Source organism: Nicotiana attenuata, unplaced genomic scaffold (genome assembly GCF_001879085.1).
Source record: "Nicotiana attenuata strain UT unplaced genomic scaffold, NIATTr2, whole genome shotgun sequence".
Lineage (NCBI taxonomy): Eukaryota > Viridiplantae > Streptophyta > Magnoliopsida > Solanales > Solanaceae > Nicotiana > Nicotiana attenuata.
In genome coordinates this window covers 21694-37412 of record NW_017672301.1, presented here as the reverse complement: position 1 = coordinate 37412, position 15719 = coordinate 21694, and the positions used below count along the sequence as shown (strand labels likewise).

The 15719-nt window shown below is 39.2% G+C and overlaps 1 protein-coding gene across 1 annotated transcript; it reads left to right on the top strand.

Annotated features, from left to right (window-relative positions):
* The first annotated feature begins 754 nt into the window (after positions 1-754).
* Positions 755-6042, top strand: LOC109212652 (ATP-dependent DNA helicase pif1-like). The gene is made up of 3 exons (XM_019376318.1): positions 755-832; positions 954-1956; positions 5801-6042. The coding sequence occupies exons 1-3, from the start codon at positions 755-757 to the stop codon at positions 6040-6042; spliced, it is 1323 nt and encodes a 440-aa protein (XP_019231863.1).
* The last annotated feature ends 9677 nt before the right edge of the window (positions 6043-15719 follow it).

Genomic DNA, 15719 nt, shown 5'->3' with positions numbered 1-15719 from the left:
TGAGCCGTCCGGAGGTTATTTCACCTGAGAAGTTCATTTTAGAGTAATGGTCTATCTTCCGACTTTAAATGGTCGGAAATGGTAATTGTTTTAAATGGTAGTGGAAACAATTATGGTAATTGTTCACACATTCCGAGGTCGGAATGTTCCAGAAGCTATTTAAACAGCATTCTTCTGTTTCGACCTTTATTTTTTAGGGTAGTTAAAAAATAAAGGTCAAGCAAATCTTTGTTACTTCTGTTCAGATGAACAGAAGTAACAAAGATGCCATAAAGCTTAACTTATTGTACAAAGAATTTCCTGAACATTTTGTATGGTCAACAACAGATAAAACATGGACACGGCGACAACAACGTGTGCCGTTGGTCATATCGTATGTCACCCAACTGAAGGAGAATGATATTATCTGAGACTACTATCGCTGAATGTGAGGGGACCGAAATCATATAAAGATCTTCGAACTATAAATAGGGAACATTATAATACTTTTAGAGAATCCGCAGAAAAAAGGGGACTATTACACTGTGATAACAGTTTAATTGATTCCATGTCAGAGGCAGCAAGTTATCAAATGCCATATAGTTTAAGGCGTTTATTTGCTACATTATTGGTGTATTGCAATCCAGCCAATCCAAAAGAAATATGGAAACAATTTGAAGAGTCAATGTCAGAAGATTACAAAGTGTTACCTAATGCTGAAAGAAAAGATATTCAATATCAAGTTTTAAATTAGATTAATGATGTTTTACACTCTATGGGTCATAATGTAAACGAATATGAGCTTATCCCAGAAACAGTTCGACCATCTATATTGGAAAAAGAAGCAAAGGAGGTATTCTTTGAAAGAACCATCACGATTAGTGAAGAGCATATACCGTTACATAAAAAACTGAACACAAAACAATTGAAAGCATACAATGTGATTATTGACCGAGTATTTTTCAAGAAACCAGGAGCTTCTTTTTATTGACGGCCCTGGAGGAACTGGAAAAACTTTCTTATACCATGCTTTATTAGCAACTGTACGTAGTAAAGGATACATAGCTCTAGCAACTGCTACTTCCGGCGTTGCTGCTTCTATTCTTCCAGGTGGGCGAACTGCACATTCACGTTTTAAAATACCTATAGACCTTGATGAAAATTTCAGCTGCAACATCAACAAACAAAGTTCAACAGTAGGTCTGATTCGTGATGCAAAATTAATTGTATGGGATGAAGTATATATGGCTAAAAAAAGAATGCTTGATGTTATTGACTTGCTCTTAAAAGATCTTATGGATACAAATATTCTATTTGGGGGAAAATTATTGTTTTTGGAAGTGACTTTAGACAAAATCTTCCAGTTGTTAGAAACGGTAAAAAAAGAAGATTTTATTAGTGAAAGTTTGCTATATTCTACCATTTGGGACGAACTTGAAAAATTGCAACTATCCGAAAAAATGAGGGCAAAAACAGATCCTACTTTTTGTGATTACCTTATGAGAATTGGAAATGGACAAGAGAGGGTCAACACTAATAACAAAATTGAACTTCCAGATTCGATGATTATTCCTTTTACAACTGAAGAAGAATCTCTGGACCATTTATTCGCTGTGACATTCTCAAATGTACACACATGCTCCTCTAATCCTTTTTTTGCAGATTCTCGCGTTGTTCTGACGATGAAAAATGATTTTGTGAATGAAATCAACGATATTCTTATAGCAAAATTTCCAGAAAAAGCAACTACATTTGTTAGCTTCGACGAAACCGTTGAGCCTAATGATCAAAGTCAATTTGAAGACCTAATACACAGTTTAAACCCTGCTAGTTTACCTTCTTACAAATTAACTTTAAAGGAGAATTGCCCCATTATATTATTGCGTAATTTGAATCCGTATGAAGGTTTATGCAATGGTACACGATTGATATGTTGTGATATTAAGAAACATGTTATCAGTGCTAAGATCGCGACAGGTGATTTTAACAATAAGCACGCATTTATCCCGAGAATACCATTATTATCGTCACAGGACGAAAGAATACCAGTTCAATTTAAGAGAACACAATTCCCAGTAAGATTATGCTATGCTATGACTATAAATAAAGCGCAAGGTCAAACTCTGAATTTCGTCGGAATATATTTGCGAGAACCTATTTTTTCACACGGTCAACTTTATGTTGCCTTATCGAGAGCAAATAATTCAAGTTGTGTCAAAGTACTGATCCGACCGTCCACACTAGCAAACCGTGATGATCATTCTACAAACAACATTGTTTATGACGAAATCATCCAAAGAGCGTCCTTGTAAGTCTTCTGCTACCCCAAAATAGAATAATTTTTGTTGTTTTATTCTGTTTGTCATTTTACTCACGTACATTTTGTTTCATTTTTTATTAATCCTTGAGTAGTTAAACAAACAAACTTATAATGCTCTTGGCTTTGTAATATTGTCAGCACTGTGTTGCTACCTTCATTCTTGTGCTACCTAATTATTCTCTGCCAAATCTTACTCTCCATTTTCTTTGATTTACCTTTTTCTTTTTCCCCCATATTCTTCCATTTATCTATTACAGAGAGAAACTAGCAAATTTAGTTGAAATTCTCTCAAAATTACAGTAAATGAATGGGTTGATGATGCTCTAATTCTTGCTGTATTATTATTTACTCTATCGTTACGTGTGTTATATGAGATGGATTTAATAGTTTTCTGTTGTTGGAAAATCTAATGTAGGGGGCTTGAACCAACTTCCAGTGTACATTCTATTTGAGAATGCTATAGAGGCCATGCGCTTTCAAGAGTCTGATTCTGAACCATAAATTTTTGCTCCTGCCATTACGAAGGTATTCTTTGCTACGTCCTTGATCAAGATTGATTTGTTTTGGCTCTATTTTGGATGTTGCTCTCTGGCTTCCTATTGTTTCTACTCAGTCTTTAATCAAGATTGAATTTTTCTTTTGCTCTATCTGATTTATCCAATAAAGTATTTTTGCTGAATTTGATGTACAAGTCCAATATTTCCATATGGAAATTCGTAAAAAAGAAAAAAGAGAAAAGGTGATGCCTCCTTTACCATTTCAACAGTGGAATGAGATGGGGGATTTTTGCTCTAATTTGATCTGGTTGGTTATTGGGTAAGGGTATTTCTATTTGGTATTGAATTGGCTGGTGTCAATCTTGAACTGGACTTGATATCAACCTTTTATTAGGTACTCCATAGTGATATAAGAAAGTATCCTCTTATGACTTTGGAATAGAATTTGGACTCCATAGGTCTCTTTGAATTTTTCCCTTTTCTCTTCACATGTCATAATTAACATCTTTCCCTGTAGTTATAGATAGTTATAGATCTCGACTGTTTTATTTACAGCAGACAGACTGAATGTCTCTCCTTTCAAACACTCGCACCTACGCTACCGCAGGTGCGCCCACGACACCGCTTCTGCGGTTCCTGAAGGACTTCACATTGGCCGCATGTGCGGCTGCTTTTTCGCATCTGCGATCATCGCACTTGCAGCCTCCCAACCGCAGGTGCGGTTATGACAGAACCAAAAACTTCAGCTGCAGCTTAAATTCCAAATTCTTCCGTCAACCACCCGAAATCACCCCGAGGCCCCCGGGACCTCCACCAAAAGCACAAACATAACCTAATACCTTATTCGCACTTGTTCCAATCATGAAAACACTTCAAACAACATCAAATCAACCAAAAGACCTCGGATTAAAGCCTAAGCTTCTAAAAACTTCCGAATTCCGCTTTTGATCAAAAACCCAACCAAACCACGTCCGAATAACCTGAAATTTTTCACACACATCCCAAATGACAAAACGAAGCTACTGCCACTCTCGGAATTCCATTCCGACCCTTATATCCAAATCTCGCCTACCTACCGGAAATCGCCAAAATCTCAATTTCGCCAATTCAAGCCTAAACCTTCCACGGACTTCCAAAAAGCATTCCGATCACGCTCCTAAGTCCTAAACCACCTAACGGAGCTAACCAAATCATAATGTCGATCCGATATCATACACAAGCAAGTCAAATATTGGTCTAACCTTTCAAATTTAAAGCTTCAAACTGGGAGCTGTTCTTCCAAATTCAATCTGATTACCCTGAAAACCAAAACCAATGATTTACATAAGTTATAATACACCACGTGGGGCAAGTCATGCCCGAGAACTAGCGAGCAATGTGCTAAAGCTCAAAACGACCGGTCGGGTCGTTACAATTAAATACCCCAATAAATTAATTAAAAATAATTTGTAAAATAATTACTAATTATTTAGTATTTAAAAATGCAAATGAATAATTTCTGGTAAAATAATGCAAAAATGTACGCATGGGCTATAATTGCAAAGTTATTGCAATTATAGCCAAAAGGTGCCAATTTTGCTATTTATGAAATAATTTGGACTCAATAGGACCATAATAGTAATATTAAATCAAGACATGTTCTAAATTCATTTGTGATGCAATTTTACAATTATTTATATGAAGAAAATATTGAAATAAATTAATTTAAAGATGTAAAAAATTATGGAAAAATACCCATTGATGCTAATGCATAGTTTTAAAGGTATATATGCATTTCAAAAATATTATAACGAAAAATTGGGTATCAACAGCCACATATTGGAATATAGGATGGGTGAGCCACATGGTGTCAAATTTGAATAAAGGAGGAGGTCTAGTAGTCGCTTTATGAAGGTTGAGAAGTAGCGGGCAATGATCGGAATATGTACGAGGTAAATGAAGAACATTGGAGTCCGGAAACAATTAGTTTATTATGAGTTGTTCGTTTATTACTCCAAGTAACACATGAGCCAGTGAAGCCTAGGTCAATCAGGTTAGCATTATGTAAGCACATATTAAGAGATTCAGAACGATTAGTATTAAAAGGATTTCCCCTAAATTTTTCATTAGTACTACAAACTTCGTTAAAATCAGGGCGATATGCACAGATAGCCACTAACAGCTTATGTCTTTATTTTAAAGCCAGCGTTTTAAATGTCTTTAGTCTTTAGCCACTGGTTTAATAAACTTTAACTGCTCGGACAAAAATACCATTCTGCTCATGTCCTTAACTTCAGGACTTCAGGACTACATGTCCTTAACTTTTGAACTTGAAACTCTAAGTTCAGGACTTCAGGACTACATGTTCTTAACTTTTGAACTTGGAACTCTAAGTTTAGGACTTCAAGGTTACATGTCCTTAAGTTTTGAACTTGGAACTCAAACTTCAAGACCAAGCGTCCTTAACTTTTGAACTTGTAAGTCAAAGTTAAGGACCTATGTCCTAACCTTTGAACTTGTAACCCTAAGTTAAGTACTGCTTGTCCTTAACTTTTGAACGTGTAACTGTAAGTTAAGGACTGTCTGTCCTTAACTTTTGAACTTTAAACTCAAAGTTAAGGACTGCATGTCCTTAAGTTTTGAACTTGAAACAATAACTTAAGGACTGCACGTCCTTAAGTTTTGAACTTGAAACTATAAGTTAAGGACTGCCTGTCCTTAACTTTTGAAACTGAAACTCAAAGTTAAGGACAGAAAGTCCTTAAGTTTTGAACTTGAAACAATAACTTAAATACTGACTATCCTTAAGTTTTGAACTTGAAACTATAAGTTAAGGATTGTTTGTCCTTATCTTTTGAACCTGCATGTCAAATTTAAGGAATGCATGTCCTTAACTTTTAAACCTGCATGTCAAACTTAAAGACTCATGTCCTTAACTTTTAATCTTTGAACTCAAAAGAAACAAAAACAAGGTAAGAAGAAAGAAATTACTGTACGTAATTGAGACATCTGCTCAAAAATTCAGAACTTGAAAATTTTGATGATGCAAAAGGAACTACGGTACGTATTGGTAAAAGGAATAGTGAAGCAAAATCAGAAGGATCTCATGATGGACCTGGTTATGTCCTAGTAATTGGGGTCACTAATAGACCTGATGCTATTGACCAAGCATGGAGGAGGCCGACCGTGAAATCGCCTTGGGTATTCCAGATGAAAATGCAACGCGAAAGAGAGGAAGAAAGGGTAAAATTGTCTTTTTTCTATTAGTAGTGGCTATTTTTGCTGAGCATTATAATTAGTGGATAAAAATTAAAGACACCCTTAATTAGTGGCTACTACACGCCATTTTTACTTAAAATCACCACAAAATAGCCATGCATTTGTATGAGCGTGTGCAAACTGTTGTATGTTGTGACATAGTGTTTGGCGATTGTGGTATGATGTGCTAGCATATATTAAGGAGATATACAAAATAGGTGAAGTTGGGGATACCTGGACAAAAGCATGAAGCTCCTAAGCAGTAATTGGTATTGGATCAACAGTGAGATCATGTGCGCGCCAGAGCATGACAATACCACCAGAGTATTCTTGAGCGGAAACTTGGATAAGATCAGTAAAGTTAAAATGATTGAGGAGAGTGGTGTGGTCCTCCATCATGGTCTCCGTGAGACAGAGAATAGTAGGGTTATTCCAATTAAGCAAAAAATGCAAGTTACGCCTAAAATCTGGGCAGTTAGCGCCACGACAGTTCCACAACATGATCTTCATGGAACTATTTGTCGTAGGGGATGAGCTCTTTCCCGGATCTAGTGGCATTGCCAAATTCGTAATATATAATGTATATCATGTCTTCTTCTTCTTCTTCTTCTTCTTCTTCTTCTTCTTCTTCTTCTTCTTCTTCTTCTTCTTCGAGTTTCAATTTAAAATTCAGTCAAAATCAAGTCTAATCTTCACCAAAACACCCTCAAAATTGAGATATAAACTCCAAACCATATACCCATTTTTTTTGCAACAACACCCAATCCAAACAAATAAAGGTTTTTGAAAACCCAAATTCGAATTCAAAGCTTCAAAGCTTTTTTATGGCTTTCAATGGTGGAATTGCTGCTCTCTTTTCCTTTGCTTTACATTACTGAAATTAGGGATTGAGAGATAGAGAGAGACGTAGAGAGAATCACAATTCTTTGCAACAACACCCAATTCAAATAAATAATATTTTTCGAAAACCCAAATCAAATGAAAGAATATCTGCTCCTTTGTCTTTTGTTTGTTATTTGAAGATATCTTCTTCTTCATTGAAAACCATGCTAATCAGAGACATTAATGGAGGTAGAAATTTTGAATAAGAGTAAAAATTTCATCTGGTTTTCGAAGAAAAGATGAAATAGGCGTTAATGGAGGATTTCTAAAATTTGTGAAGAGAAAATCGTGGGTGAGTGCAAGATACGTGGGTGAGGGGGATGGGATGTGGAGAGAGAAATGTGGGGGGAGTGGGAATATACTGGAAGAGTTATTTTAGGACACTAATTAATATCATTAATTTCCTTAATATGTACATAAATGATAATTGGGTATATAAAATGTAATTATAGTAAAACTTGAGTAGGGAGGGTAATATAGTTTCATATAGTGTATAGGAATGTAACAATCTCATTAAGATTTCAGTGGGTAGAGGCTTACCAAGGGGCGCTAGAATGCATAAATAAGCATAACGTCCTCGAGTGGTATGCGTGGTGCATGCATCAATTTTAAGAAGTTGACCAGAAAAGTTACCAATTTTTTATAGAATTTGGAGGTCGTAATATTCCGTAGGAAGTTGTAGTAAACGAATCCAAATGGTGGAAAATGGAGTATGGGCTTGAGATGGGTTAAATTTGGGATCGCAATGATGAATCGATAGATATAGTGAACCAATGAACCAAGGCCATTTTTGCAGAATGTTTTTGAAAGTTTCTTGAACTGCAAATTTGATAAGATAGTAATCGTAACCCAAATCGATGAGACTGAGTGGTTCTTTTGGTTGCCAGATGGTGTGCAGTTTATTTTTTAGGAAGTTGTAGGACACCTTTGGTCCAAGTAGTTTGACAATAACAGATTGAGTCCATGAACTGTATAGTCTGATTTTTTCATGCCTAGTAATTGGGATAAAGTGTGGGTGATTGGAAGGGTTGTCGTTCTCATCATTAAGAGTGAGAGAAGTTATAAGGTGAGATTCGTAATCTAAGTGGGTAGTTGGCGATGGCGGATTTGATTTATGGAGGTATGTAGGTTTGGAGGGTGGGTGGTTTGTTTGTGCAACGTGCTAGTTGATCTGTTTCTTGTTCAGATGGTGAATACTCCGTCTCCAATTGGTTGTCCATGATGGAAGCAAGGGTGGTTGTTTTACAGCAGGTAGGCGTGTTAACGGGCAGTGACAGGTTCAAAATAAGGAAAGAAATCAATTTGTAAGCAAGTTGATATTTGCCATAAAAGAAGTAGTAAAATAATTAAATAAGTAATCAAGTCTAAGTACAAAAACATATTTATTTTGGGAAAGTATTCAGTAAGGCAAAACAAGGAAAGGAATCAATTAACCTTAGCGGGCGAGTGAAATCAGATTTTCACAAAAGAAAAGTTTGAAATCAGTCACAATTGAAGATCAATCAAAGAGGGAATCTCAGCATATAAATAGAGTACACAAACACTATATATGTGAGGCCAAACCTATCGGCAAAAGAAATAGCACGCAATAGTAGCACAAACTTCAGTAGATAGCAACATTCGAAACATGATAGTCCGGTAGGTCAAGTCACATTGAATCAGTAGTGAAGAAAACATAGAATATCAAAAGCATGCGAAGGTCTCACAACAGCAAGTAAGCAAACCCCTTTGAAAAAATTAGGGTTTCAATCATAGTCAAGTTTTGAAGATAATAGCAACCTAGAATCAGAGGAATCACATAAAAGAAAAAGAGATTCTGAAACAAGGAACTTCAAATCGAGTCAAGTATCTAAACAAAACCGTTTCAGACTCAAAGACATAGGGTTTTTCAACAATAGTAATGTTTAAAAGATGATAAACAAACAAAACTTAACTACACATGCATTCGTCTAACAAACAGCCAAAAGAAATTAGGGCTTTTATCATGCAAACTCAGATAGAAGAACAATACGAGCAAACATAGCAAGACATGTTGAAAAATCAGAGAAGAGATTTGAAATAATTTAACAGGAAAACCCTAATTGGAGAAGATACAGAGTTTTGAAAGCAAAGCTTTAAAGAAACTTTGAGAAAATGCTTAGAAGTTCAAAGCAAGCATAGGTCTGAAGCAGGTCTGAAAGAAATCGAAAGAACCTTAGAGATTAGGGTTTTAGAAGAACCCCAAAAGCAGCGAGAAAAGCCTTGAAAGCTATCGTCTAACTAGGAGAGTCAAAGATCTGACTCGAATGGCTATAGCTGGCCGGAGAAAAGCCAAAGATGATCGGAGAAAGGCCATGAACTAAAATCGAACGAAGGCTGGACCAGAGTTCTTCATAGTCTGGCCTTGAGACCATAAGGACAAACACAAAGGAGCCATGGAAGGCTGGCACAGGTCTCCGATAACTTTGGAAGGCCATGGGTTAGGGCGGATTAGGGTGGCGGCGGCTAGGGTTTGAGGGGGTTGTAGAGAGGATTTGGGAGAAGAGCAATGTCAAAGGCGGCGTATGGTGAATAATGAGAGGGTTTGGGGGGGAGGGGGGGTCTTTTGGGTTTAATTAGGAAAGGAGGAACGGGAGCCGTTGATCAGGAGCCGTTGATCTAAGTGATCAACGGCTGGGATTAACGGGCTAGGTGGGATTCGGGTATGGGTCGATTTAATTGGATCGGGGGTCGGGTATGAGTAGGAATTGAGCCAGGGTAATTGGGTATGATTTGGGGTTAAATTGAAAGCCAATTTGGGCTAAAATCGAAATAAAATGGGGCTAACATTTAAATAGCAAATTTTCCCAATTTAATTTATAAAAAATAATAAATTAATTTTTGAAAATAAATTAAAGGTACTAAAATGATTTATAACACATAACTAACTATTTAAAAAAATACAGGACTTAATTTTATGAATATAAACGCAGTTAAATCTTAAAAGAGGCTAATATTGCAATTATATGCAATTTAGCTTTAAAAATACTAACTCAATTTGTAATAATATGCAAAAAAAATACCCTTGGCTATATTTTAGCATAGACATAAAAGTGCAATAAGTGAATCATCAAAAATGATAAATTTGGAAACAATTAATGAATTTTATGGATAAAAAATAGGAGAATAAATATGTTCAAAAATCTTTTAAATTAAGAAAAAGTAATGAAGTACTTGGATATATGCATATATATACAATTTTGAAGCTATTTTTTTCATATTGAAAACGTATAGGGAAAAATTGGGTGTCAACACTCGGTCCAAAATGATAGACACGGGCACACCATGAAGATGAACAATCTCCCCGATATAGATCTCAGTAACCGCTCTGAAGAATAGGAAACTGCCACAGGAATGAAATGCGCTGACTTAGTCAGCCTATCAACAATAACCCATACCGCATCGAACTTCCTCTGAGTTTGTGGGAGTCCAACAAAGAAGTCCATCCTGACACGCTTCCACTTCCACTCAGGAATCTCAATCTTCTGAAATGAACCACCAAGTTTCTGATGCTCGTAATTTACCTGTTGGAAATTCAAACACCAAGCTACATACGCAACAATATCCTTCTTAATTATTCTCCACCAGTAATGCTGCCGCAAATTCTGATACATCTTGGCGGCGCCCGGATGAATAGAATACTGGGAACTATGAGCCTCCTCTAGAATCAAATCACGAAGTCCATCCACATTAGGCACACAAACTCGACCCTGCATCCTCAAAACTCCATCATCTCCAACTGTAATCTGCTTGGCACCTCCGTGCCACACTATTTCCCTAAAGACAAGCAAATGAGGATCATCATACTACAGAACCCTGATACGCTTAAATAATAGAGACCGAGCGACCGTACAAGCTAAAACACGGCTGGGCTCCGAGACATCCAACCTCACGAACTAATTGGCCAAAGCCTGAACATCAAAAGCAAGTGATCTCTCACCGACTAGAATATATGCAGGACTACCCATACTAGCATACTTCCTACGCGAAGCATCGGCCACCACATTGGCCTTCCCCGGATGATACAAGATGGTGATATCATAGTCTTTCAATAGTTCCAACCACCTTCTCTACCTCAAATTGAGCTCCTTCTGCTTGAACAAATATTGTAGGCTCTTGTGATCTGTGAACACCTCACATGAAACGCCATATAAGTAATGCCTCCAAATCTTCAGCACGTGACCAATGGCTGCTAGCTCCAAATCATGAACGGGATAGTTCTTCTCGTGAATATTCAACTGCCACGAAGCATATGCAATAACCTTGCCATTCTGCATCAACACCACACCAAGTCTAATATGAGATGTGTCACAATATACTATAAATGGCCCTAAACCTGTGGGCAAAACCAACACTGGTGTCGTAGTCAAAGCTATCTTGAGCTTTTGAAAGCTCACCTCACACTCGTCTGACCCATCCCTCAAGAAAGTTTTGCAACTGTTCTTTCAACTCCTTCAACTCTGGTGGGGCCATACGATATGGCAGGATAGAAATAGGCTGAGTGCCCGGAGCCAAATCAATGCCAAAGTCGATATCCCTATCGAGTGGCATCCCTGACAAGTGTGTAAGAAATACCTCTGGAAACTCCCGAACGACTGGCACGGAATCCATAGAAGGAACCTCAGCACTAGAATCACAAACATATGCCAAGTAAGCGAAACACCTCTTCTCGACCAAACGCCGAGCCTTCATGTAAGAAATAACCCTACTCCCAAAATGACCAGGAGTCCCTCTCCACTCCAATCTAGGCAAACCCGGCAAAGATAAGGTCATGCTCTTGGCATGAGAGTCCAATTTAGCGTGATTAGGTGATAACCTATCCATACCCAAGATAACATCAAAATTGACCATATCCAGAAGTAGGAGGTTTACACGGGTCTAAGACCCCCAATAATAACCACACACGAGCGATAGACACGATCTACAACAATAGAATCACCCACCGGTGTGGACACATGTACAGGAGCACTCAAAGAATCACGAGGCACAACCAAATACGTAGCAAAATAAGATGACACATAGGAATAAGTAGACCCTGCATCAAATAGAACCGATGCATCTCTACTGCAAACTGAAACGGTACGTATGATAACGGCATCAGATGTCTCTGCCTCATGCCTGGCTGGGAAAGCATAACATCGGGGCTGGGCCCCACCACTCTGAACTACATCCCTAGGACGATCTCTTGTTGGCTGGCCTCCTCCTCTAGCAGTCTTACCTCCTCCTCTAGCGGCTTGACCTGCACCTCTAACACCTTTACCTCCACCTCTAGCTGCCTGACCCCTGCCCCTAGCTAGCTGAGCGGGTGGTTGAACACCCGGTGCCTGAACCATGGTACGAGAACCCTGATGTTGAGAACTGCTCGACGCTCGAGGGCAAAATCTAGCAATGTGCCTCGGATCACCACAAGTATAACAAGTCCTCGGCTGCTCGGACTGCTGACCTTGAAATTGACCCTGACGACCTGAGTAACCACCCTGAAAACTCTGGAGCAGAGGTGCACTGATAGGAGCTGGTGATGCACTATAGGGTAGCTGATCTGAATACTGCATGTGAGAACCACGGCCACCTGGAGCACCGTGAGAAGCCTGTAGTGCTGAATAAAACGGCCTGGGGGGATGGCCCTTACCAAAACAATCCCTGCCTCCAGACGAGGCACCACTGAACCTACCACAAAGATGAGGCCTCTTGTTAGACCCCTGACCTCTCCTCTGAGCTAGAACCATCTCAACCCGCCTAGCCATATTGGCCGCATCCGGGAAAGAAATCTCACTCCCTGTCTCCTTATCCATCTACAATCGAATAGGCTAAGCGAGTCCCTCAATGAACCTCCTCACTCTCTAGCTCTCTATCGGTGGGGAGTATAAGAAGAGCATGACGAGCCAAATCAACAAACCTAGTCTCATACTGGGTGACAATCGTAGAACCCTGTTTGAGGCGCTCAAACTGCCACCGATAATCCTCTCTCTAGGTGATAGGGAGAAACTTTTCTAGGAATAGCTGAGAGAACTGATCCCACGTCAAAGTAGGAAACCCAGCTGGTCTATCCAAACAAAAATCCCTCCACCACTTCTTGGCGGAACCTGACAGATAAAAAGCAGCAAAGTCGACCCCATTTGTCTTCACTACCCCCATGTTCCGCAGAACCTCGTGAAAACTGTCTGAATAATCGTGGGGATCCTCTGAAGATATACCACCATAGGTAGTAGTAAAAAGCTTGGTGAACCTGTCCAGCCTCTACAAGGCATCAGCAGACATAGCTGCCCCATCACCGGTCTATGCTACAACACCCGGCTGAACTACCCCAACTGGCTAAGCTGCTGGAGTCTGAAACTAGGGAACCATCTACTCCAGCGTGCGAGTAGCAGGAGTCTGGGCTCCTCCCCCAGCCTGAGAGATGGGTGGTGCTACAGGAAATATGCCTGCCTGAGTGACACTCTCTATATGGCCCACTAGATGGACCAGAGCATCCTGGAGTACCGGGGTGGCGGTGAACCCTCTGGAACCTGAGTTAGCCCTGCTGGAACTGTCTGGAACGGAACCTCATCCTAAAACTCTACCTGAGGCTCCGCCGCTGGTGCTGCTGCTCAAGCTCTGGGCTGAGCCTTGCCTCTGCCTCGGCCTCTAGCACGACCTCGAACTGTGCCCGTCGTAGGAGCTGCCACTAGGGGCTCGGCTGCTGGTCAGCTGATGAAGCGGTACGTGTCCTCACCATCTGCGAAAGAACAAAGAGGAATTTCTATTAGCATTAGGAAATCAAGTTGCACGACAGGAAAGAATAGATGTGAAGTTTTTCCTAAACTCTATAGCCTCTAAGGGATAAGCACGGACGTCTCTGTACCGATCCCTGGACTCTACCTAGCTTGTTCGGGAATTGTGAGACCTAGAAAACCTAGTGCTCTGATACCAACTTGTCACGACCGGAATTTCCCACCCTCGAGAATCGGGATTGCGCTTGCTCGTGAAAGCTGGGCAAGCCGACAGTTACGGTTTTACCACAGTTTTTATTAATCAACAGTGAACACATAATGGCTAAAACAAAATAATTATAAATGAGGAAGTGATATAGGAATCCAACAATTCTAATACATAACTACCCCAATGATCTGGTGTCACAATCCACGAACGACTAAGATTAACTATAAATATAAGTCTGAAAGAAATACATTTGTTCTCGAACTAGAAGAGATAGGAGAAACTAAATCGGGGAAAGGGGACTTCAGGCTCCGCGAACGCCACCAGATCTACCATGGTCTCCCTGGACTTAAGGCAGCAACCTCAAACTACTCACAAGGTCCGGCATTGAAATCTACGCAAAAAGTGCAGAGTGCAGTATCAGTACATACGACCCCATGTACTGGTAAGTATCGAGCCTAACCTCGGCGATGTAGTGACGACGCTAGGATACGACAACCATATAAACCTGTGCAGTTAAATCATATACAAATAGAATAATAATAATAATAGAAAAGTAACAGATAAAGATGTGAAAGAGAACATATTGCGCGGAATATCAAGTTCGAACAGTAATTCAACAGAAAATCATAATAAACACTATATTTGTATCAACAGGAATAATGAAATAGTAACACGTGCACGGCATCACCCTTCGTGATTTTACTCTTGTCCCCATAATAAGAAACAACAGAAATGGCACGGCATCACCCTTCGTGCATTAACTCTCATAATCATGGTACCGCATCACCCTTCGTGCATTACTCTCAAATCATGGCACGGCATCACCTTTCGTGCATTAACATTCACAATATCGGCACGGCATCACCCTTCGTGCATTAACACTCACTCACAATATCATGCACGGCATCACCATTCGTGTTTTACTCTCATGCTCACCCAAACAGTAAAAATAATACATCCCGGCAAGGGAATCAACAATAACCAATTTCATTTCAACAATTAACTTCACAAAGTAACTCTCAACTTGAGTCAATACTCAACAATGATCAAATACTCGACAATATCATAAAACTTGCTCAATATAGAGAAACATCATTCTAAGCATGAACAGTACATGATAAGAGGAATAACGGTCACAATATAAGACTCACTTGCATGCTCAACATCAACGTATAGATACTCATCACCATGCCTATACGTCGAACTCAATGCTAACACGTAGCAAATAAGACAACAACACTTATTCCCTCAAACTAAGGTTAGACCAAACACTACGTCGATTCCACGGCCAAAATCGAGCCTCAATTACCGCTTTACCTCTCGGTTCCACTTCAAATCCACTTGAATCTAGTCATAAACTACTTAATAACATCCATAAATGCTAAATAAACCAATTTTAATGCATGAGTATAGATTTCCCTATGTTTTCCTCAAACAAGTCAAAAATCGACCCCAGCCCCGCTTCGTCAAAACTCGATGTTCGAACCAAAACCCGATTACCCATTCACCCACGAACCAAAATATACAATTGATTTTGAAATCTGACCTCAATTTGAGGTCCAAATCCCCAAAATTACTTGAAGAAAAAAGATGACTTTTTTAGAGAGATACCATGTATCTGAAGGAAAAAGTTATTGTTGTTCAGCTTGAAACTAAAACATTGAGGGATATATTTGTTGATTGTATTGGCCCGATCGGTCATTTTTTTGTAATTGCACTCCGATTCCCCTTTTCATGCTTCACACATGTGTGTTTATGTCTTTATGAGTTGCGAGGTTGATTAGTATTGTTCTCGAAGCTTTCGGGTTGATTTGGACCCCTGATTCTTGACTTAGAAGTTTATATATGAAAATATTGACTAAACTTTG